This window comes from Neodiprion lecontei, chromosome 5, assembly GCF_021901455.1.
Source record: "Neodiprion lecontei isolate iyNeoLeco1 chromosome 5, iyNeoLeco1.1, whole genome shotgun sequence".
Classification (NCBI taxonomy): Eukaryota; Metazoa; Arthropoda; class Insecta; order Hymenoptera; family Diprionidae; genus Neodiprion; species Neodiprion lecontei.
The window spans coordinates 11,614,844-11,638,135 of NC_060264.1; the positions used below are offsets into that span (position 1 = coordinate 11,614,844).

The 23,292-nt window shown below is 37.8% G+C and overlaps 1 protein-coding gene across 4 annotated transcripts in view; it reads right to left on the reverse strand.

Annotated features, from left to right (window-relative positions):
- Window positions 1-23,292, reverse strand: part of LOC107216926 (telomerase-binding protein EST1A-like) — a 248,382-nt gene that overhangs the window by 17,101 nt on the left and 207,989 nt on the right. For all 4 annotated transcript variants that reach the window (XM_046742016.1, XM_046742017.1, XM_046742015.1 and 1 more), the window contains one exon: window positions 11,555-11,717. In XM_046742016.1, the coding sequence (XP_046597972.1) occupies window positions 11,555-11,717 (163 nt within the window). The remainder of the gene's footprint in view (window positions 1-11,554; window positions 11,718-23,292) is intronic.

A 23,292-nucleotide genomic window follows, 5' to 3' on the forward strand; every position in this document is an offset into this window, starting at 1 on the left:
TAAGAGGATTTATCAGACCGACTCAAGTTTCGCGGTGATCCGTTATTCACAGACCCCGGGAGGCTACAGGACGGCGAAATTATTTACGACCCAAAATAAGATTCGTTAGACTTTCATCCCATAAACCTTTCATCGATTTCGCCAAATCCACTAACACCTGGCACCCTCATAAAGTTTCACGGCTTTTTAACGGGGCACGTCTATCTCAGCGAATAACTTAACAAATGGTCTCCGAGTTATTATAAATCGGTTAATACACACGTAAACCGTTTGCAGTCTTGTTGTGGAACATTTTTATAGAACAGACCAGAAAATGATTTCTAGCAATAATGAAAGGAATCGTCTGGCTTATTTCTTCTCTTCGAACGTGTTACCACAGAGTGAAGCTTTGATCACTATTCTGAAAAATTCAGATTCGTCACGAATCATGAATGAATTATTGTGAAGCCGTACCTTTGGTGCAAGTTCATACGGTTGAAATATGGTAATTATATGTAAAATTAAGTAAGATCCTGAGTGTTTTCAGTCGATTATTGCTGAACCGTTTCATTTGCCGACAGCGCGTACTTGCAGTCTTGTTACCAATCTTTTTGCACCGAACTGATGCCAACTTGACCAGCTATGCATAAAATTTACTCGAAACTGAAGATTGAAATAAGAAAAAAATATTCCGTGATGAGCTTGAAATTAATAATGTTAGACGACTGTTATCAATGCTGACTCATACTATACCAACCAGTCTTCGCTTTGCCATTTATTGGGCGTCAAGAATAATTCAGCCACATAATACGCATAAATAATTGTGATATTCCAATTTGCTAATAAGTTCTTCCATGCGTGGTACATTCATTATGTGTCAACTAGACACGATAGACTTTCTCAGGAGCATTGAACTACACTATAATATATGTAACTAATACCATGAATTTTTTGTTAATTTTATGAGTTATCTTGAAAACAATTGTCCAATCAATTTTTAAGGTCTTAAATCTAAAAATTTCTCCTTTGAACTACATATCATAACCCAAACATGGTAGAAAAATAATAAGAATCGATCAGTTTCCTTCAAGACTCTCTGTAACATAATCTAGAAGTAGAATTTTCACTAAGAAATTTGTTCAGTTTTCATCAGGGAATATAATTCTGACGATATGATTGCAATGTGGATTGGAGGCACAAAGTTTCATGAGATCAACCAATGAACAAATCAGTCTACATCATTTGATAAGCGACTGGAATCACTTCACATTTGCATCTGGTATCATCATTGGTAAAGGGCTACCGAGATCCTGTATTTCTTTGAAAGTTGTCTTCATTTCGGTGTGGTTGAAAGAATTTTATGACACCCTGTAGACGCATGTTCCTCCGAACCTCCCATGTGGCAAGGAGAGGGTAACATGTAGAGGACGATAGAGGCATGGAACGAAAAAGTCTGGATCTCGACCTGGACACGTTCGGGCGCCGCTATATTTCACCAGGCAATCCGACCTCATCCTCGTCGGCAAGGCGAGTGCCGCGCACCGCCCACGCCCGAGTCTGAACCAGCCTGAGCGCGCATAAACCGGCATGCATTCATGTATGAACCGTGAGAGCGTAACTGTGAACACTGAACTCTACCCGCGCCCGTTGCCAGACACGCCACGCGGGTAAAAGGGCGATCCTTGATTCTACATAAAAATACACTCTAGATTTTCGGACCGGAGGAATCGACTGATGAATAAAATACGCCGTGAAAGAGAAGAAAAAAGAAACGTACATTTAGATTAGCACATGATTGAGATCTGAGCTCGGGCATGTTCAGCCACGTTGTAATCGTTCTTTTGTACACGTCACTTTTCAGATAGATGAAAAATTCAAGTGGCGTGAACAGTTTCATGGTTTCTAAATTTCGTTACGGTCAACTGATCATCGGCAATTAAAGATAGTATCGTAAAAATTAGAAACAAATGATTATTTCTAAAGAAACTCGCTTGATTCCTGCAAAGTTAGCGAGATGATTTCGATTGTCAAAGTTCTCAAGTAACGAAAAAGTGATGCCAATTTTATGTACTTGAGTAGACGTTTTTTCTTTTTGTAATATGTTTAAACGTTCACAGAAGCACTTTGAAATTCAGCTTTATTAGGAATCACTCTATCGACGTCTATGGATACAGATTTTCTTTTCTAAAGCATAGAAGGTCTTAACAGTTTATATTAGATCAATTGATTCGAAATCTCACAACGATCGAGTCATGGATTTCTGGTTGGAAAACGGTACTTCATTCGTTTCTGCGCGACTACATCACCACCGGCCGACGATCAAGAACTTGAAGAGAATTTGAAGGTGCCACAACTTAATTTACACCACTGATTTCGATTTGTTACTTGGACAATTGAGTCGTTCATAAGTTAATTGCAGCCTGGTTGTACCTGTATTCTTCTGATCAAAAAGCTCTACTTGTACCGCGTTTTTTAATCTCAAACGGAAGTCTTTATAATAATTTCGAATCTTGTGTTTCCTTAGACGGGCTTATTCCTAAAATTTGATACGCAGCTTGATGGACGCTCACTGGTATTCTTCATCGTTTTCTTGAGCTAAATCGTTGACCTTGATTTCGAGGTGGGCAGCGGCCTCAATGGTTCGTGTATGGTCACGACGCGCCTTCGGCGGTGCGCCGTTGGACTCGAACACTTCGAACGCCAAAGGCCATGCATCAGTGCGTTGCCCTGACTCGCGCAAGAACCTACCCCGCGGGTTTTCCTGGTCTCTCTATAGCATGCAGCTGCAATGACTGACGGAAGAACATAGCTCGACGTAACGTCTTGGAAGACGATGGTGGTCATTATTTTATGCATCCCATTTGGGCTTGGAGTGCTAAAATTTAAATGTTTCATCACTCTGAGTGAAATGCCATTCGGGTTCGCTCTTTCGTTAGTAATCATCGGTCTATTTACAACAGCACTAGTTGAGAAAAACCGGCGCCTTTGTTTGTCGAGTAGCAAAACAAATTTTTAGAATTGATTTGGTTACATTAAAAAAAAAAGTAATAAGGAATCAGAGAAAAGTTGAACCTGGCACGAGAATTTCCCGAGTTATCGAAAATATTACAATCTAATTTTTTACCCCGGAATAGGATTTTTTGAGGAAGAACGGTTGCCAGGGAATCTCAACTGCATTCGGTATGCATTAATTGGCCAGACTAACGGCTTACCCCTCTCTCCCTCTCTCTCACCCCAATTCCGATAGGAATATCAAATATCAAGTAAATCACACGATGAAATCGATAGAACGAAAAGTAGATGTGAAAGTGAAATAAAGTGTCGGCCAGATTGATTGCAAGTATTGCAAGGTTTGTTATCGCAAGGTTTTAATACTTTGCGAGGATCTCCACATTTATGAATTGCTGCGCTATAAAAAAAAAAAAAAATATATATATATATACATATATGGGGTATTCTATGTCAACTCAACCAATGATTTTGCCTCAATATTTTTGATTCTCTTTAGAATTTTATGCACAATCCTCCAGCCTCAAAAAAACACTCCTGAATTTTTTTAGACTTTTATGTCCAATCGTGAATTTTCTACGATTATTCGAATCCGTTCGAGAAATGCCATTTTTTTTAAATCTCAAAAAATTCTCAAAAATCTTACTTTCCATGTCAATAATTTTGACACCCGTCCCATGATGAGACGATTTTTTTTATACTTGTTTTTGCATATTAAAGGTTTTGAAGAATCAAAACACCATGTTTCACCGTTCCGATAATTTTCAAAAAAATACAAAAATTACGGTACAGAATTTTTAGAAGTCTTTTTCTTTTGTAATAAATTTTGCTAATTTTAAAAAAATTTCGGAACCTTAAAGCATGCTGCTTGGTTCGTTCAAAATGTTTAAAGTGCAGAGAGAAAAAAAATTAGAACAACATTGTGCTATCATGAGACGGGTGTCGTAATGATCGGAATGGAAAGTCAGATATTTGAAAAGCTTTTGAGATTTCACATAATTGCCGTTTTTGGATAGATTTAAATAACCATAAAAAATCCACGATTGGAGATAAAAATCTGAAAAAATTCAGGAGTGCTTTTTTGAGGCTGGAGAATTGTGTAAAATATTGTGAAGAGATTCAGAAATGGCGCGTGAAAATCATTGGTTGAGTTGACATGAAGTTTAATTATATACGTATGTCTAGGTATGTAATTGCAACGTGCCAAAGTGGTGATTAATTATTTTTACGCATCTCCGACGTGTAAAGGTCAATGCGCATCTTAAAGTGATAAAATCAAGGGCCGGACAAGCGTGGGTGGATTCAATTGTAGATCTGCATCCAGCGTTAAAATCCGATAAAACGACAGGAGAACTGCAGACGTGGTTCCACGCGATCGTTGGAATATTGAATAATCCCCGCATGTGCGGTTGAAAGTGAAAGTATGTATCAAGGTGCCTCAAAAAAGAAAACTTAATTATTAGGGTTCCGTACTTCAAAAGCAAAAAACGGAATCCTTGTAGAATTACTTCGTCGTCTGTCCGTTCGTCCGTCCGTCTGTCAAGACCCTTTTTCTCAAGAACAATTAGAGGTATCAAGTTGAGATTAATATCAAATACTAAGGTTTATGGTCCCTTGGATGTGTAAAAAATTCAAGCTTCTAAGTCAACGCAATCAAAAGATACGGCCATTTATGTCACATATTTTCATACTCGCAAACTCACTCATCAAAATCTATAGGGTACTTTCCGTTGACTTAGAATTCTTAAATTCGGAGAGAAGCAAGGTCTTACAGCTCAAGTAAAGAAAAAAAATCCGAAAATAGTCAAGTTGTAGTTATATCACATAAAAAAAAAAAAAAATCAAATTTGTACGGAACCTTCAGCACGCGAGTCCTATTCGCACTTGTCCGATTTTTTTTCGATCGGCCACTCCATGAAACCATAGTTAATAACGTAATACTGAACTTGTTAAAAGTAAAACGCCGTGCAACGTTTCTTGCAGGTTTCGTATCAACATTTTGTATTCACCGTCTGATTAACATGTAAGATATCCAATTCGGACGAATGGATGGAGATTACCATTTCTCTATACAATAGACGGAACTTTATATGGTAGCGTTTGACAAGTCATTCGGTTTCCTACAAATCATGGCTATGGAGATCATTTGAAGTTCTACGATCTTCGAGATATAGAAATATGAATATTCGCGATGAATACGTCGAAATCAGATAAAATGGAACGTTATATTAAATGTTCAGCTGATGTATGAAACACTTGGAAAAAAGTCTCCTGGTAAAATGCTTCAGGGTGATGAGACCTTTTAATGGGATGAAGGCACTATCAATTTACCAACTTTGAACATTGGATATAAGTGACTTGCAAAAAATTAAGACGCTGCAAGTTTAAAATTAGAAACCGTACGAATAATATTGCACATTCCTGATTTTTATTAAATTCAGTAGCGTTTTAAAGACTCCTATTATGAAAAGTTTTGCACTGGATTGTAAAAGTATTAAGGTGTAATTTTCCACCAGGTAATTTGGTACATTTATGAGATTCGAATTACTATGACTTTTAACAATTATTGTATACTACATCACATTTCTTATAGTATACACTACATACTAAAGGAATCGAATCTCAGTATAGGAGCATTTTTTCAGCCAAGCCATCAAAAAAACGCTTGTTAAACGGTCGGTCTGGGTAAGTCTGGGGCATCCAGATGAAGCGTAAGCCTGGTGTACCATGAAGAATAGAACGGGTACGAGTGAAGGTGTCGATCGCGATGACGTTGTGGTGGCTAATATCGTCCTTCGTTCCAATCACATCCCTTAATCGCGTCGAATCGTTGGATTCCTCTTGGAGAGAACTTCCACGCTATATCTTCCGGAGTTTTACCGTTGGCTTTCGATTTCATCAGAATGATCCTTAACCCCGAAGACGAGAGCCCTCTCTCTCCGTTTCTCAGTGCCGTTTCCTTTTTTTTTTTTTTTTTTGCTCCAACCGAGCAAATTTATCACTCTCTCAAACTTCGAGTCTGTCTATCATCGCCTTGTCATTCTCTCGAGGAATTACACACTGTAAGAGAGCTCGCTTCGCACTATTTTTACGAGCTTGAAGATTGGCGGAATTCAAGTTAAAGTAATGGGATGTCAGAATTATTTAAATTTAGACTTTATGGAAGCATCACTTATGATCGCACATAAAGTAGTGACCGTTGCTGAAAATTGTGGTAATCCTACCACTGCGCTAATGATTCTCAAATTAAAAGGTGGTATGACTATACGAGTTTTGTCACAATAGACAGTCAAAGTTCCTTAGCGTCTGACGATGTTCTTCATACTGCTGTTTGTTGACCCTGTTTGGTTTAACTCTTAAGCAGGAAGAAAAAGATTCTTTGTACCACTGCATTCGAACTCAAGCAAAGGGGAATCTTGACCAGGTCAAGTTTGACGAACATCTTGCCCTGGGCCAACTAGGGGCAGGTTGTACACGCCACACCGGCTCCTCTGGCGAGGTATTACACACGGTCCTTAACTAACTCGAGACTCTGAGCATATCCAAGCCAGATGGATTGGTTCCAAGAGGATGATGTACGGCTGGTAATCAGGAGGCTGTATATCATCGATGGGATCTGACAGTCACTCGGACTACGAAATTTATTACAAAGATGAGTCAGCTCCGCACGCCGCGTGACCCTGACTCCTGGAGATGTCCTGGCCACGGCTGCAGCTAAAATCCATCCGAGAGCGCGGCACGTCGACTGGCGCAGCGTCGTTATATCGGATACCGGATACAATTCTGACCTTTAAATTGACGATTGACGTAGTTTCCGGTACGATATTTTCAGAAGAGAAACCAATTTAACTGGTAATCCTCCAAGAACCTATGGAATCATTGTTGACGGCACCGCGCGCATCACTATCAAAGTCTGCGTTGAACTGTAGCCAACATTGAAAGAGGTATGAAATAGTTGTTTTTCCATTGTTTATACGGTTCACGTAATAAAACTTTTAGAAGCTTTTACACTCTCGAGCTGTAATGTATTTCACAGGCAGGACACAGACCTGGTACTTTTGGAACTAAAAATTTTTACACCAACAAAAAATTATTTACCACTGCCTCAACGACGTTGAAATTTCGAACAAAGGCTATTTTCGGGAATTTCAAAATTGAGAAATCTTTATATCGTTCGGTGGCTATGTTTTGTGCAACGGAAAAAAAGGTGTTGTAAAGCCTGAGATGCTTGCGATTTTTTGTAGTACTGAAAAATGTATGTTGAAATTCGTAAGAACTTATTTTTCTAACTTTCAAATATTTCACTGCTCTTTATTTTTCTTGTTGCTTTATAGTGAACAAGAGCTTACGCGAAACTGGAGGAATGTGAGCCAATATTAAATACTGCCTCATCAAATTATTATCATTATTATTATTTTTGAAGTTTATAAAAATCCTTACAACGAGATGTTTATTGGTTTTTTAAATATTTTTACTGAATATGAATCTCGTATACTAAAACCAAATACACGCATCTCACCTTTGACAAAAACTTTTGTTTCGTCGTACAAAATATAGCCACCGACGGATTTAAGGGTATCTCAATTTTGAAATTCCCGAAAAAAACCTGTTCTTGAAATTTCAACGTCGTTGAGGCAGAAGAAAAACAAAATTTTCAGTCCAGCCCTTTCGTGTGTGCGATTTTTTAGTGAAAACATACAAGAATCTCGGAGAAGAGTGAAATCTAAAGATGGGCCCTTTTCTGATCCGCCCTAATATACACATGGTTCAATAGTTTGAATATGCATACCTATCGTCTACCTTCGTACAATTGACACGCCCACATATTTTTATCGGCCGCAATACCAGTTATAGCGATATTCTTGAAACCAATAGCTCTACTTGATGAAAGAGAGGAACCTTTAAATGAAATAAATACCTGTAACTAGATAGCTTATAAAATTACGGTGTACTTGGACACGATTAAGTGGCGAGGTTGACAGACAAGGTTCTGGTGACATATGGGCGCAATTTAAACAGTCGGCAATTGTCAGTTGAGAGGTAAATTCTTGATCATTAGAAGCGTAGCTGTCCAGATACGGAGATAGCCACGAATGCCATCTAATCGCTTTTGTTTTATTACCTTTTGCAAAACCCATACAAATGGGTGCAAGCGAGGTCCAGAGTGTTCAGCATCTGTTCAAATGATTCTCTATGATACAGTACGTTCGAAACCGTTCAAAAACGTTAATCTCACTGCAAACTTCAACCTCCTTACTGTCACTTTAATAATGTAAAAAAATAGCCTTGTCTCTTAAACCTATAGACCAGAAGTCCAAATACAAATTATACAAATACCGCATAAAATGTAGGTGATATACGCGATGATCACGTATTTTGTGTTGTAACTAGATAAGTATATATGCATTGACAAAGTAGCGACAACTAAATAAACTCAGTCACTCAATCTCGCGACTTTTTCATATCGTACCCAGTTACAAGTGATGGAAAGTGGTGGAGGAAAACTGCACAGCACGGCGAAAGCAAAGTAAGCTTCTCGAGAAAATCGAGAGTCTTAAGAGACATTGATCGATTGATGGCTAGGGAACATTACAGGTTCTTTGAAGGCCATGAAATCTGAAAGAATGTCAATCGGGAAGGCTAATATGGATAGTTCGAATGTAACAGGTAAACCTGAAACACATATATTCATGAAAGCGTTATTCAATTAATTGCCAATATTGATGCGTCAATATGATCGGTAGTGAGTCAGGTATTTGGAACGCACATCGAAGAGTCTCTCACTGTCAAGTGGACATTAGACTCATGTGAAACGATGAATTTCAGTTATATGTAATTCGGCAGGTGTTTTCCGGCTGATTGCACGATAGAATAAGGCACAACTGTTTATATACGTATAGATGAAATCTCACGATACTCTGAAGTGAAAACTTATGAATAAATAGGAGGTATTGAGTAATTTTTTGTTGTGAGAAAGGCTTCAAATCGCGTCTTTACCTCCCGTCTATGAATTTGTGTAATATTCTTTCAAAATTGTCCTTGGATGTCCATTACATCGGCGGTACAATAGTAAACGCGCGGATAGTTTGACGAGGAATAGGTACGAGGATCATGTAAACCAGGGTCAAAGGTCATGGTGTAAATCGTCGGCGTAACAGTCGTGGAAGCAATTCTGCTACGGCAGAAGTTAATATTCCGCAGGTAAAATCAGTCACGCAAATTACTTGGCACTTGGTAAGAAGTGGGATTACAATGTTTCATCGACGGGTTTTAAATCCGTTGAAGCGTGAGTCAAGTATAATGCTGCGTTTATAATTCTCGAAAAATTGATACTATGATGCAAAGAACGGTATTAGAAAGTCATCACGCCGAACGATCATAATGGCCAGAACTTGGATTACAAATAAGATAACGCTCCCAAGAATGACTATGCTGGTTCCAAATCAGTTATCGAGACTTTGTGCTAGGTGAAAATTTTTTCAATCCCTCAATCGGTAAAATGGCCGTTGCATTAATTCACATCAGTTGTATGTATGTATATACATATACATAGAAGATGGCGGACAACAAAATACAAACATTGCACGACTGTCAATTAATTTGATGTAAATTAGATTGAAAATTCATTTAATGCCGCGTTAATAAGTAGTAACAAATTGAGGTTTAACATTGCCTGAATAATTGATTCGAAAGAGGAAACAAGCTGACAGTTTGCGCGACCATCGTAACTCATTGGCAAATGCTTCAAAACATTTTGTACCCAGGCGCATGGTTAGTTCAAAGCGTAAGCAAATAACATACAACTTTTCCTCAGGGTCTAGGCACGACACGAAACGTATTATTGTAGAAAGAAACATACGTTATCATCGCAGTGATTGTTTTGTGATAGAAGCGAATCTTTAATGTCCTCATTCGAACACATCAATTTGCGTAGGTAAGACCTCGCTAACAAGTACAGTACCAGAGATGTACCTCATCGATTTTCTGTATTCTATGACAAGGTACAGTATATAAAAAAAAAATTGAAAACATATTTCCTTGGCGCGACAATTTGGTTGTCTAAGGGGCAAGAAACACCCTGATGGTTTACCACCAAAAAATAAGGAGAGCACCCCCTGAAGGTCAGAATACCGCGCATATTTTAATCTGTTGATGGTGAATGATGTTCGATTGGCTTCATCGAGAACATTTACGTCACTATCGAGAAATTGTAAACAGTATATTTTTGGGAGTAAATGGTAGGGGCGGTTTTTCCTCCTTGAGCAACTGACCGACTGACAATTCAGTTAGCAATAAAAATGCCTTTTAGCCAGACAGAAAAATGACGGCATTGATGCACTCGTAGTCTTCTGTTTCACTAATTATAAAGTCGCCAATTAGACCGATTACGACCATGAATCTCACCGGAATTGGGGTCTAGATCAAATATAAGGAGCGGTTCGATTACTTTGGAGTCAAAAACGGCTTCATTACCAGATCTGATACTTTGACTTATTTCCAAAAGTCTTTAGGTTTTTTTCTCGCGAGTATTCGCCCAAAAAGTGCAAATATAGCACACCGTTTCCTTCTGGAAACACGTCGTTACGAGTGTTTTTCGAAACTCGATTTGCAGCACGAAAACTTTGAGAATTGCGAAAGAATCTTGGGTCTGGGTTGCTTATGAATTTTTCTCCGTACCCATAACCCTACTGCTGGAAAGACTGCAACTCCTGCCGGGCTATAGGTTATTGGGTCGCTGCTATTACGCGATCTTCGTGAGAATGAGTCGCTCGGCAATCTCTATGAGCCTCTTATCCAAAAGGGGATCCTCTCTAGTTCCTGCATCGCCCCTTCATTATTTTTGACTATTCGTTCGTTAATGCGCCTGACGAATTGCCTCAGAGGCACGCGACCGCACGGAATAAATAAAGATCGTTAAGCTTCCACGGAAAGCCCAGGTCAACATAAAATAATCCTCAACCATGTCTGAGAACGAATCGGTAAGTCGAGAAGATACGTTTTGCAATTTTAGTACGTAGATCGCGGAATTTCAAAGTAGTTAGAGGTACTAATTGAAAAAAGGACGTGAAAAAGGACAGTGGCTCCAAAGTTTGAAGCCGGATCCATTTCTCACCCCAACTAGGATTGAGAAATATGAATTCAATGAAATTAAATAGAGAATATCATCGAACTAGCGTATATAATTTTGGATATATGTCAAAACGTTTAATCTTCTCTTACGCGCAAGGCGAACATGGAGGGGATACTAATAATGAACTTTGCTAGGATCGTGATAAAAATCGCAACCTTCAGTGTTATTTATTCACTTTGATGAGACGACGAGTAAAACAGGCCCCATTATGAACCCAATTAAAATAACATGCACTATTATTTCCATTCTTTCATCACCGTCGACCGGGTTAAAAACTAACAAAGGCTGGATGAGTTTTACACTTGGTGAAGATTACTTTCTTCGTGGGTTAAAAGAAAAAATAAAAACCAAAAAAAAAGTTACGTACGGCAAGTCGGAGAATATGTGGCAGAAAAGTGAAACAAATCTCAAATAAATTGCAGTAAGTGTACTCACCGACTAAAGGCACCATTAACGTGTAGATCGGTTGTGAACCGGAAGTTGCCTTGGCGATTGCCTGAAGCTGAGGCAGATAGTCAATGAAACAATTTGTGTCCGGAACCAGTTGCCTTGGTTTTACTTCGATTTCCACGGATACTGTAGACTTCTGCAATATCGCCTGCAACAGAAGTTGAAGAATTAAAAATGAGGGCTCATACAAATAAAAAATTCACGACTTTTCAGAATTATACACATTTTTACTAATTTTTTTAGTATTTTGCTTCCGGAGTGCAACGCACGTTATTATGCTTGCATCAATGTGTGCATAGGCATAAAGAACTACCTCATTCTTGGGGATAATAACCGAGCATTTTATTTATTCTTTTGTTTCCTTAGGCAAACGAGTAAAACGTGTGCATTGCAGTAGCGGCGATACAGACGGCTCGTTAGCACGTCTGAGTAATAATTAGTACCCTTAAACCTGTGAAGAAAAATTATCACGGATTTAGTTCACTATGGTACCAAGTAACCATGTACTTATTTGAAACGTTTGTATTCAAGTGCTGGAGAATTCACCGACTATCCTTACGTTTCGATACTTAAAAATGTTCAATTGTCTCCCCCTCGGATTGTACTCTCATTCTAAAAATATTTCAGGCTACTGAAATAGTCGGCTTTCCAATTTTATTTTCATTGGAAAAATGTCTTCCATTCATATTTTCAAAAGTTTTCCGAAAAATTTGCGACAGTAATAATGGATGGGTTGGTAATCGTCTTAAGAAGTTCGTTGGTAACACCCGCATTCCCACAGAGGATACTAAAAATCCCAGAAAACACTGTCCATTTGTGGTCGGACCGATTTGAGACCTCAACTTGCCGATTTCGCGCTTGACGGACGAAACCCATCTTATAAATTTTACGCGTTGCCACTCAGGTCCTCATCGACACGCCGAGGAAGTGAACTCGGAGGTGGGGGACAAAACTTGGAAAGTTCAATATTGCGAATGGTCGATATATCGAAACCTCGAACATGCGAAAATCAAGATTTCGAACGATTCAACTTTCGTTATTTTATTTTTGCATTTTGAAGTTTCGATATATCGACCATTCGCAATATCGACCCTTCCAAGTTTTGACCCCCATTCGAAATCAGATCCTCGCGTTCCACAGTCTCGCACGATATGCGCGACGCTGCTACGGTCGGTAGTACATAATTACAAATGGAATTTCATCAACGATCTCAGGTACCTACTTATTTTCATGTTGCACTTAGGAAATCAGCTTTAATTTGACTAGCAAACTGGAATTGCATTCTGCTATCGTCTGTAAATAGCGAAATTCGATAATTCCGGACGTTCGAAGTCTCCCACGGCGCTAATGAACCAATAGTATACAACCATGGACTTCGCAGCTTTGTTCTCGCGGAACGTAATATCATCCTGCAGGCTCCTTATTATGAATTGTAATGCCAGCTGGCTACGAGACCTGAGATATTTCTCACAAAACGGTAGTCGACAATCTTACGCCGATTATATTATACAATAGTCAAAATAAATGAGACTGTACCAGAATTATGAAAGTTAATTTTTTTACATTTTACCTCTCTATATTTCGACTTTTCGGTATTTCAACTTCCAACATTTAAAATATTCTGTATGATGGATATTAGGGTCTTTGAAAACTCGACATTGTGTTTCTTCTCTTTTTTAATTTTTCTGCATTCTTACCCCCAATCGTCAGTAAAAACAATAAAAGGGAGGTAACTTAGATTTCGACTTGAACGATGAATATTTCTAGCGTCGAAACTTGCGTCCAATATCGGAAAAAGAGAGCACCGTGAAGTCGATGATATAAAAGTTATTTCAGGTATTGAATTAAAGAAAACGAAATGGTGACTTTATTTCAGGGTATTAGTCGTAGTCTCGTCTTAGTTATCTTTTCACATACTATCAGTATGGAAGATAACGCAACACTATTCGGTTCAACTAACAATAGAAAATAAATCAAACTTCAACGTTCACAATGGAACTGTACAACTAGGTAAATCCTAGGTCATCTCACTCACGCTCACATTACTATAATTAGAACGATTCAAACTAACGAAGATAACTAAGAAGTGAAAAATAACGGTGATGACACAGCGGCGTCACACACAAACTACTCACACTTTTGCATATATATATACATGCTTATCACGGGTTATACAAGGGCAGAATAAAGAAATAAAATATCATTTGCAAAACGAAACAGCTCAATATAAGGTACAATTTGGTAAATTGAACTTGAAATAAAATACGGTGCCAAAACTCGAGTAATGACAACCGATCGCGAAACTTTTCTGTTGGTAATCTACTGCGCAATCACACGTACAGGCCAATTACGCCTAGAATTATGAGCAAACGAGTAGGAGAGTCAAGAGTTAAATAAGAGCTTACCTAACAGGGTTCCAAAACTCTATTAGAAACATAAAATCGAAGGGAACTTGATATAAAAAAAGAAAAAAAGCAAAACAAAGGTATTAAGGGAAGAGTTCACACGTTCGCCCGGAGTTGCTGGTCGTGAAGAAGTCCGGTAATTTTTGAGTCATGCCTTCGATGAGTCGGAAAATCGGGGAAGAGCAAAATTGGTACAGTGTATCACCGTGAGCAGACAGATGCTCACGTCATGTTTTCTGGCGAATGGAGCTGATTTTACTTCGGAAGGCGATAGAAAAAAGCTTCGATAGTAAGAATAGAGTAACAACATTTTGACAGTTTCGTGATACGGACCCAAGAGCTTTTTAACGGGCGCTACACAGCTTCATGAAGATTTTTAGGTGCTAATTTTTGCCATCGAAGGTGGATGTCTCTGGTATTGGCTGACTTGTAAGCCGGACTATTATTCATGCCCCCTTTCAGCGGGTTGCTGATGTACAAAATTTGACTAGCCGAAGCAATAAGCGTTGTGAGAGACACCGCTACTCCTGCTGAAGCATTAAGAATACCTATCGGCATGGAGGTGCACGATGGTGGTGCTGGTCCTACGAAGACCAAGGATGCTTGATGTGTTGCGGGCAGGGGAGGCAGTGAGGCAAAACACACTATTAGTAATTGTTCTATGGAACTAAATGACAGGCCATATATTGAGATCTTTTGATACCATGAATGCCGTGTACGACAGAGTTTGAGTAAATATAGCAAATGTTTGGGAGAGGAAGCGAGGGTTGTGTACGAAGTGATTTGCCACGTCACGAACATAGTGCCTATCAAAATAACGCCGACTCATAAAACGCCAGTAAATATACCATAATACGAAGGGTCTTTGTCTAGGTAAGACTACTTTATAATCATACAACAAACTCGATTTATACTGTCCGCTGTTAACTTTTTAAAGGGGTATTCTGGTCTAGAGGTCTGGATTTCTGGCGTTTTTTCGCGCTTGATATAAAAAGAAATGGAAACATTTTCACCATCCAATTTTGCACAGAAATTTGGAAAATTTTCAAAGAACTTGCAGTTCAATTTTTGCGAAATAAAAATGTAGATAAAGCAATTGCCATCAGAGAAGCACAACTTACCAGAAACCAATCTAAAAGAAGCAGGAAATCCTCCGTAGTAGAATCGGTCTCATTTTGAACTTAAAGTCTTTCAACACTTTTATCCAGCCAGAGCACTTCAAGTTAGACGATATGCGCACACCCAACGATCTTATTAAACAAAACTGTTTAGTAGCAACGTTAGATTTAACAAATGCTTATTGTGTAGTTCCAACTCCATTTAAAACTCCTTTGAGGTTTCAGTTTCACGGCCAATTTTTCAAGTTATATGCCTACCCTTTACAAAGGTAATAAAGTCTGCGGTACTCCACGTTAGAGACAGAAAATTTATACTGGTTTTACAATTAGATAAAATTAGTTTTGTCAAAAATTCAGCCAAGCTATGCGCGAATAACTTGAAATAAATCTCGTATGAATCGACTAATCTACCGTTTATCCTCAATGAGGATCAAAGCCGCAGATTATTTGCTTTCATTTTAAATTCACAAAAAATGACAGTCAAGTTTTCACAAAATACAAACTGCAGCTCATACCAATCTATGAATACAGATTGGAAAAAAAAGCAGTGCGAAATTGGAGAGTTTGTATCACTGGTACGAACATTCTGCTGATGCTTTCCAACTGTGGAATACAGATGGAGATATTTGAAGGATTTTTAAGAATAAAAATGTCTAGCCTGAAATGCAACAAAGCATTTTTAAGCTTGCATGACTTCACTTACAAGAGTGGAAATGAAACTTTATGAAAGCCATCAGCCCAATAGATGTTTTGGATTTTGCTATGGAAATCTTCTCTGACGTGTGCTTACCTGGATGAAATGCTTTTGTGGGTAGAGATAGAGTCAATGTATTCTAGGAGCTTAAATATGATCACATCACATTAATTATTTAGAGTTGATGACAGCTTTCTATGCTTTACAAGGTTTTGCAACAGATATAGGAGATATTACCACATTTCGGTGGTAAACAATTTGAAGAATTGACTAAGGTAGCTAAGGAAATCTAGAAAAAATGTGAGGCATGCAGGGTGTGCATGCTCAACTGTTAAATCTTTCTGGTTCGTGTACTATTGTGAAAGGTTCTCAGTTTTCTGACTCTTTCTCCACAACCCTTGCTGTCTGACTTTACTCAACTTCTTCTCGAGTCAACTCGGTCGACTATTCTTTCTCGAATCTTCTTTTTAATTCTTCCCAACTGACTCTCCATCTCTAAATTTGACTTTCGCTAGCCAACTGTTTCCTCGTTTGTAAAAAAGGCTTGCTATTATTTCTTATTCTCAAGGAGTGATTGATTTTTCCAAAATTTATCTCACCTGGACCTATAATGAGCTAAGCTTATCCCCAAAACAGTTATTTTGAAATCTTGCTAATTTTTCTTTGGATTTCACTCTTGAGCCAAGGGTAGGTAGTAGGAAAGTTACTTCCACTTCAGCTCTTTTTAAAGGGATATTTGAGTAACAAGCTTTTATATACATGTGGAAAAAAAATATTTATATGAGCTAATCTCAGTTCTGTAAGCGTCGTATTCGATAGCAAACGCCACTTGTTGCCTGAAAAGATTTACTGCCGCACGTGTATGTGAGTTGGTGAAAGTTCGAAAATATCATATAAGCAGATTTTTCCCGACAGCGGATGAGAAAAAGAAAATATATTGAAGATATTCGCAAACACAATAAACGTTGGTTCGCGATTTTCGGACAGGGGACCCGGTGTTCATTCCAGCTACTATTCGTTGAGTTGGAAAGAAATATTCTGTGCTGATAAATAAACCGTTAAGCCTTACTCAAAAGTGAAAGATGCTGTATATATCTATAGTGTTCTAAAGCTCTTAGCCTGCTAGCGTGTGAAAGAATGCGCTGGTTATAAAAGACACGTGTGCGACCGTTTCTAGAATATTCGTATGTTATTTTACTTTTTATCTAACTATGATTTCGAGTATATTCTCCATAGTCGATATGTTACCCTGGAAGAAAAAACCGTCGAATTTACCAGGAAATTCGAGTTAAATGGGTATCGACACAAAAATAGTTTCTATATTGTTAGAATTACAAGTACCTATTCAGGGTAATTATAATTGTCAATATTATATTTACTGATTATTGCAACATTAAATTTTTTTATTTAGTTTAATACACTTTCTCAATTGAATAGTTAATTTGTTTTCGCAACAACATTAATTTCTCACAATAGTTACAAGAAAATATCGTACGATTGACTATATCAAGAAGAATAGTAAGATTTACTACATTTTCTGATTGCAGTTAAAAAAATATGTTTTTTTCGATAATGGTAGCAGAGTAAAAACGTTAAAGATTGTGCAATAACCACAGCCAGAAATTTTCCTCGTTGTATTATGGATAAATGCATTACATGCCAGATTTTGAATAAAATATTCGTGTAATAACCCGGATTTGGATTCGCTTCGAACCGTAAGAACACACGAAAAATAGCCAACGAGTGACCTTCGTTTGAATTCAGGCCGGAATTCGCATGGACGATTATTAGATAAGTCTTCGACGATGGCATTTGCCGAAGCAGCGGTGCCTCGAATATTGACTGTACGACTGAGCGAGGCATGCGTGGAATCTATAGCAATTTCAATTGCTGTTTGAACGCAAACAGCATAAGAAGTGCTTGCAGCCAGTGGCAAATGTCAGACATGCTTGACGATGGGTTACAATGTAAAAAGAGGCCAAAATCGGAACATACCGTGGCGGTATCAGGAAACTGAACATCTAACTGTGCACGCACCAAATCATGTGGTTCCAGTGTCAGATTTAGCTAATTTCCGTTGAATTTTCCCTCTGCTTGCCAGGTTGACCAACTAATTACGGTCAGACGTAAGTCATGAGCATTGGTAGGTGTCTCGAAATTATGTTGCATCATAAATTTAAGCAATCCCAAACCAAACGATCTATATTTCCGTGAACTAAATTTCCTTTCCGCTAAAATCCCTCCGAATAAAATCTCTCGGACGGTTCTCCCTGGCTAAAATCTCCGGGGTAATGAATAACAAATAAATTAGCATAAATAAATATACCCAGCATACATGGAAAAACTTGTGAAATTTAAAATAAACGACTAGATTAAAATTAATGTCCGGGGAAATTTTGTGATGCCGAGGATTATGCCAGTGGGAATTATTCGAGTACGGCGATTTTTTCCTGCGGGAGAATTGATTCATTGTCGGAGGGATTCAATCCTAGAACCACACGCGTGTGGGAATCGTTATTTTCGCTTAACTACTCAGAAACAATTATCATTTGCGTGTGCTCCAAATAGGAATTATAATTTGCCTTGCAAACAGCAGAGAAAGGAGTAATTTGTTTACACTCCCATGTCGATCGAGCCCATTGCTACCAAACATATGACGTTTTGCCTGTTCAGCCTCTCGGTCATAGACAGAGCCAAGAGATTCATGAATGAATGCGGACTAAGCTTTAGTATTCTATCGGCATGCAACGTATTCATATTTAAGCTTATGTACACGTGTCGCATCAACTTACGTACGTATGTGTGAATGTTTATCGGTGCAGCGAGTCTATTTGAAGACATAATAATGGATGGACCTTACGAAAGTATAAGTAATGACGTACGTATAAAGTTTGAAGGATTAATGCTGTGATAAAATCACGAGATATATTCTCTTTGGTTTACTTTCTTATATCTTCACGTTTTGTTTCTCTCACCATTCTTTCTTTCCGTCACTTTTTATTTTTATTCCGTATATTTTTGGTTTCTTTTACTGGTTTCGAATGGAAATTGGTTGACTATTTAAATTCGTAACACAGTTCAGCGGGTCAATGACCCCGGCCAATGCTCAGCAGTCTCCGACTTTTGAGATCGAGATCCTTATCGCCAGTTTTATTACTTCGGAAATATATCTGGGTACGTCAGTTTAATTATGCCAAGACGCATCGCGAAATATCATATGCGAATTAATCTGATCGTGAGAAGCTTAGATAAAGAGATGGACGGTGTCGAAGAATCTCACCGTGATTATCGTATAATTATAACGATCGTTGGACATCCGACTGGCGCTATAACTGTTTCACAAACTCCAAATGCATTTGTTTAACCGATTTTCGAATATGGGTATAAACAGAGCAACTCGTTCATCAACGGTCTGCGCATCTAAGAAGCTTCATTATCCGTAAGGTAAGTTTGCCGTGATAATAACTCGGTCGGTTGCAAATAAAAATTCGATCCGAACATACCAGAAGATGCCTCCAGCTAAAGTATCAATAATTTTTACTCGAGAACGAATATTAATTCACCAAACGGGCTAGTAAAGAATAATTAATTATCAAAAAAATGCTGCTGACGTTCTCTAAAAGATTACGGCGAATTTCAGTAGCATTTTTTGTCGGTTAATGATTTTTTACCAACCCGTTTGGTGAATTGATTTTCTCGAATAAAAATTATTGATGCTATGGTTGGGAACAAGATCTTGTGTTTCAGAATTCCGAGGTAATTTGGCGAAAACTGGTTTGCATTAGGTATCCGAATGTGATGAAACTCATCGAGGAACGTTTCCATGGACATGAAATTTTGTACATGCATACCAGCCATTCTCGGAAACGTGCTCGGTCTCATTACCAACATCAAAAAATTCCTCATCATTTCGGATACTTACACATCATAAAGTAATTTACATTCAATTTTGTACTATACTGATTTTCATGTACGTAAAAAAACGAATAAATGAAAGAAATATGCAAAATTATTATTAATAGCATCATAAAAAGAGTTTAGCAATTTATTTTCTTGTACTGGCAACATGCAACGTTACTTTATCTCTTCTCAACTGGACCAGAATATTAACTACATGAATCTGCACAATAAATAGTATCGCATAAGATTTCAACCGCTAGAAGACTCAAACGTTGTATGAGAATTAGATATATTTGGTACATTTTACTAAAAAACGTTAATTTCTTTTATTGTGGGGATCAATTTTGGATAGCCACAAATATCTGGAAAGAAAAGTCACCTATTTTCTCAACTTTAAAAGGACTTGAAATTAGGATCTTTTTACTGTTTTCCACACACACGATTCACCAAAAGCTTTCAAACATATTTTCTCTAAATTGTTGTAAATTGGATGTATATATTTTTTCAATTGTGAGGAATGACTTTGTAAATTTATGAATCAATTTTATACCGTGGGAGTTCTGTAAAATATTCAGCGACATAATTAGAAAAAATTGATTGATAGAAATACATTGATACGAATCACCATTCCTTCGTCAGATCGTTATGTTACTTGAGATACAGGGTCGTCGCTTTAAATAGCCCTAGGCCAGGGTTGTGAAATTTTTAATGGAAGAGTAACGCATTAACAATTCAGTTTTTATTCTGTAATGTGAATAAGTTTCATTCATAATTAAAATTTAACGAGTAATGGAAATTATTTCCCATTAAAAGTTTAAATATAATGGTTAATGAGGATTATTTTTCATTAGAAATTAAAATTTAATGGTTAATGGATATATTTCGCGTTAAAAAAAAGTAATGCAATATCTACTATCATGCCCCAGGCGAATATCGCAGAAACAAAAAGAAATGTGAGTCTACTTTTGGAGTGTGCTGTTTTCAAATTTTGCAAATAGTGCCCGATTTTTGATAGGGAACACTTATTTTGGATATCAGTAGCTGATAGCGAAATCCCAGAAAAATCCAAGGACACAGAAAATAAATTTTTTGTTTTAAAAACTTTTTTGTGATATTTTTAGCCTCACCTTTTCTATCCCAATTTCTCAGAATTTGTTAATCGAGTTTCTTTTTTACCTTTATCTCTGCACACTTTGATTTCGTCATCTCAGTAACATTGTGTGACACATTTTGTCAGGTCTCTCAGTTTCTAAAATATTTACTTGTGCTAATTAAGACCGTTCTGTATAATAGTCGAGTTTACAGTTTGTTTTGGAAATATTGATATTAATTTTTTTCTACGCGGATTAATATTCCTTTCCTTTTCGAGTATTTTCAAGTTTAGCACAACTGCACAACAGCCGTATAGAATGTTTATTTTACGTCGTGACAAAAATTTTTACGGTTTCAGTTACAGTCAGGAAATTTTTGCGGTCAAACCAAAGAATCATCCTCCTTCATCCGTCCATCGTAATACGGGGAAAACCGCTTTTTTCCCCGAATGTCCCATTAGCAAGGAAGTTGATCGACGTCTGAATCTGTAATCCATACGTCTTTACTCCGGTTTTAAAGACATTGGTAAATTCCTAAACGGCCATACGTGTACCGTTGCTCAGTGGTTGGCCACTGCCGGATAGCGCAGGGCAGCCAAGTCCTGGAGGCAAGCGGTGGTCGTCTGCTACTTTCGTCGTGAGAACTTGGCTCGGATCACGCACGAGACCCGACGCCCGCGCATATTAAACGCGCACCGATACGCGCACCGAGGCGCAGCGCAACGAAACGCGCCGTTCGATTACGCATGCGCAACACTGGCTGTACGAATATATTCGAATAATAATATTTTCACGTTTCTACTGCCCGCCGGCACGCCGTCCGTATCAAATTTTAACACCACCCCGTGTCGAATCGGTGTCATACATACGTACAACTATTGACCCAGTGAAGACTGACGCGTCCGCACCGACGTTTCCTGATCGTATAAGGTATGGTGCGAAATAGGCAAGTGGAAAATGAGGAAAGAGAAATGGAAGGACGGCTGAATAACATGTACAACCACGCACATGGCTCGTCTTTGCCTTGTATCTGTAAGACAATAATGAAAAGTGTTGAGATTTTGTTTCTTCGGCACTTCCTTGCGATTGGCGAACAGGTCCTGTTATTATTATTTTCATATACTCATTTTTTTATAGTATTCATTTTTTACAATGTCAAGGTACACGTCAATGATGCGAAGGAATCAGAAGTGCCGGACTTCTAAAGATGCTTATTTAAATTATTAGCGTTTTTGAAAACTGAATTTTGGGTACATTTCTTCAATGACAAAGTTACTTATCGGAATTTTTTGTTCTTTTTTTTTTTTTTGGCGTATCCAAATATTTTCGACTATAATCAAAGCATTCGATGAGTTTTTAAATAAAACTTCCGCCCTTCGTAAGCCGACAAAGGTCCATTTCTGAAATTACGAAAATCCTAGTGAAATTACAATCGGACAAATTGTTGACTTTAAACCTTATTAAATAACCGAGTAGCTTGGCTGAAAATGGTGACCAGTTAGTTTCTGCATTTAATTAATTATCATCAACGTGACCCGTATGAGGTATAGATTTATTTTTAGAAAATAATCATGACCTCACTAAATCCGTGTATTTTACCAGTTTCTCAGCAATTGATATTGCTTCTCTAACAAAGAACGACTTCAACTTGGGACCCCACGCAAATAGAAAAAATAACACCTATAATATATTTAGACTTGGGTCGAAAGTATAAACTGCATTTTATGATTTACATCCGATTACATAAATTGATTTTCTTACAGGTTTTCAACGATTTATTGTAAGATTTTCAAGTCTCAAAAATTGTCGTCGTTCGTTTGTAATTGGTGAAAATAAAATTGCAACGTTCTTGTCACTCTGGCATACTTATCGTTAGTTGTTTTTTCTTGTAAAATTTAATCGGTCCACGATGAGGGAAGAATTTTTTTGATTTATTCAATCATTCATTATTCATCAACTCAATTATTTAACCTGAGTCTATAAATGTATAATAAAAAAAGTTCGAATAGACAAAAATAATCTTTCCGAATTCACCAAAAATAAATTGCTTTTTATATTAACGTATCGCACTTCATTAGGATAAAATTTTGAATCGAGCTTCCATTATGAGCGATAAACGATATGAGAATTTGGAATTCACGATACGTATCGTCAAGATGGTTACACGAAAATCGAGCGATGAATTTCTGGTTTGCATATCTGTTTCAAGAAGTACATGTGTGTACAACGGATATAAATTATCGATCGCGTAACTACGCATACATGTGTAATATTCTTTGCACGCGATACGAGTCTGCTATATTACGCATAATAAAGACTAACGATTTACGATGTACCGGTACATCAATTTCTTCCAAATAAATAGGAATAAAAATCAATTAAACTACGCTTCGGCTCACTTATAAGGATTACGTAATCCGAGGGGGTCAACATCCTTCGTTTTTAACCACGTGTATAATTATCGCGGAACGTGCGCATGCGTGAGAGCCGTGCCGTGTGTGCACACATTGCACGC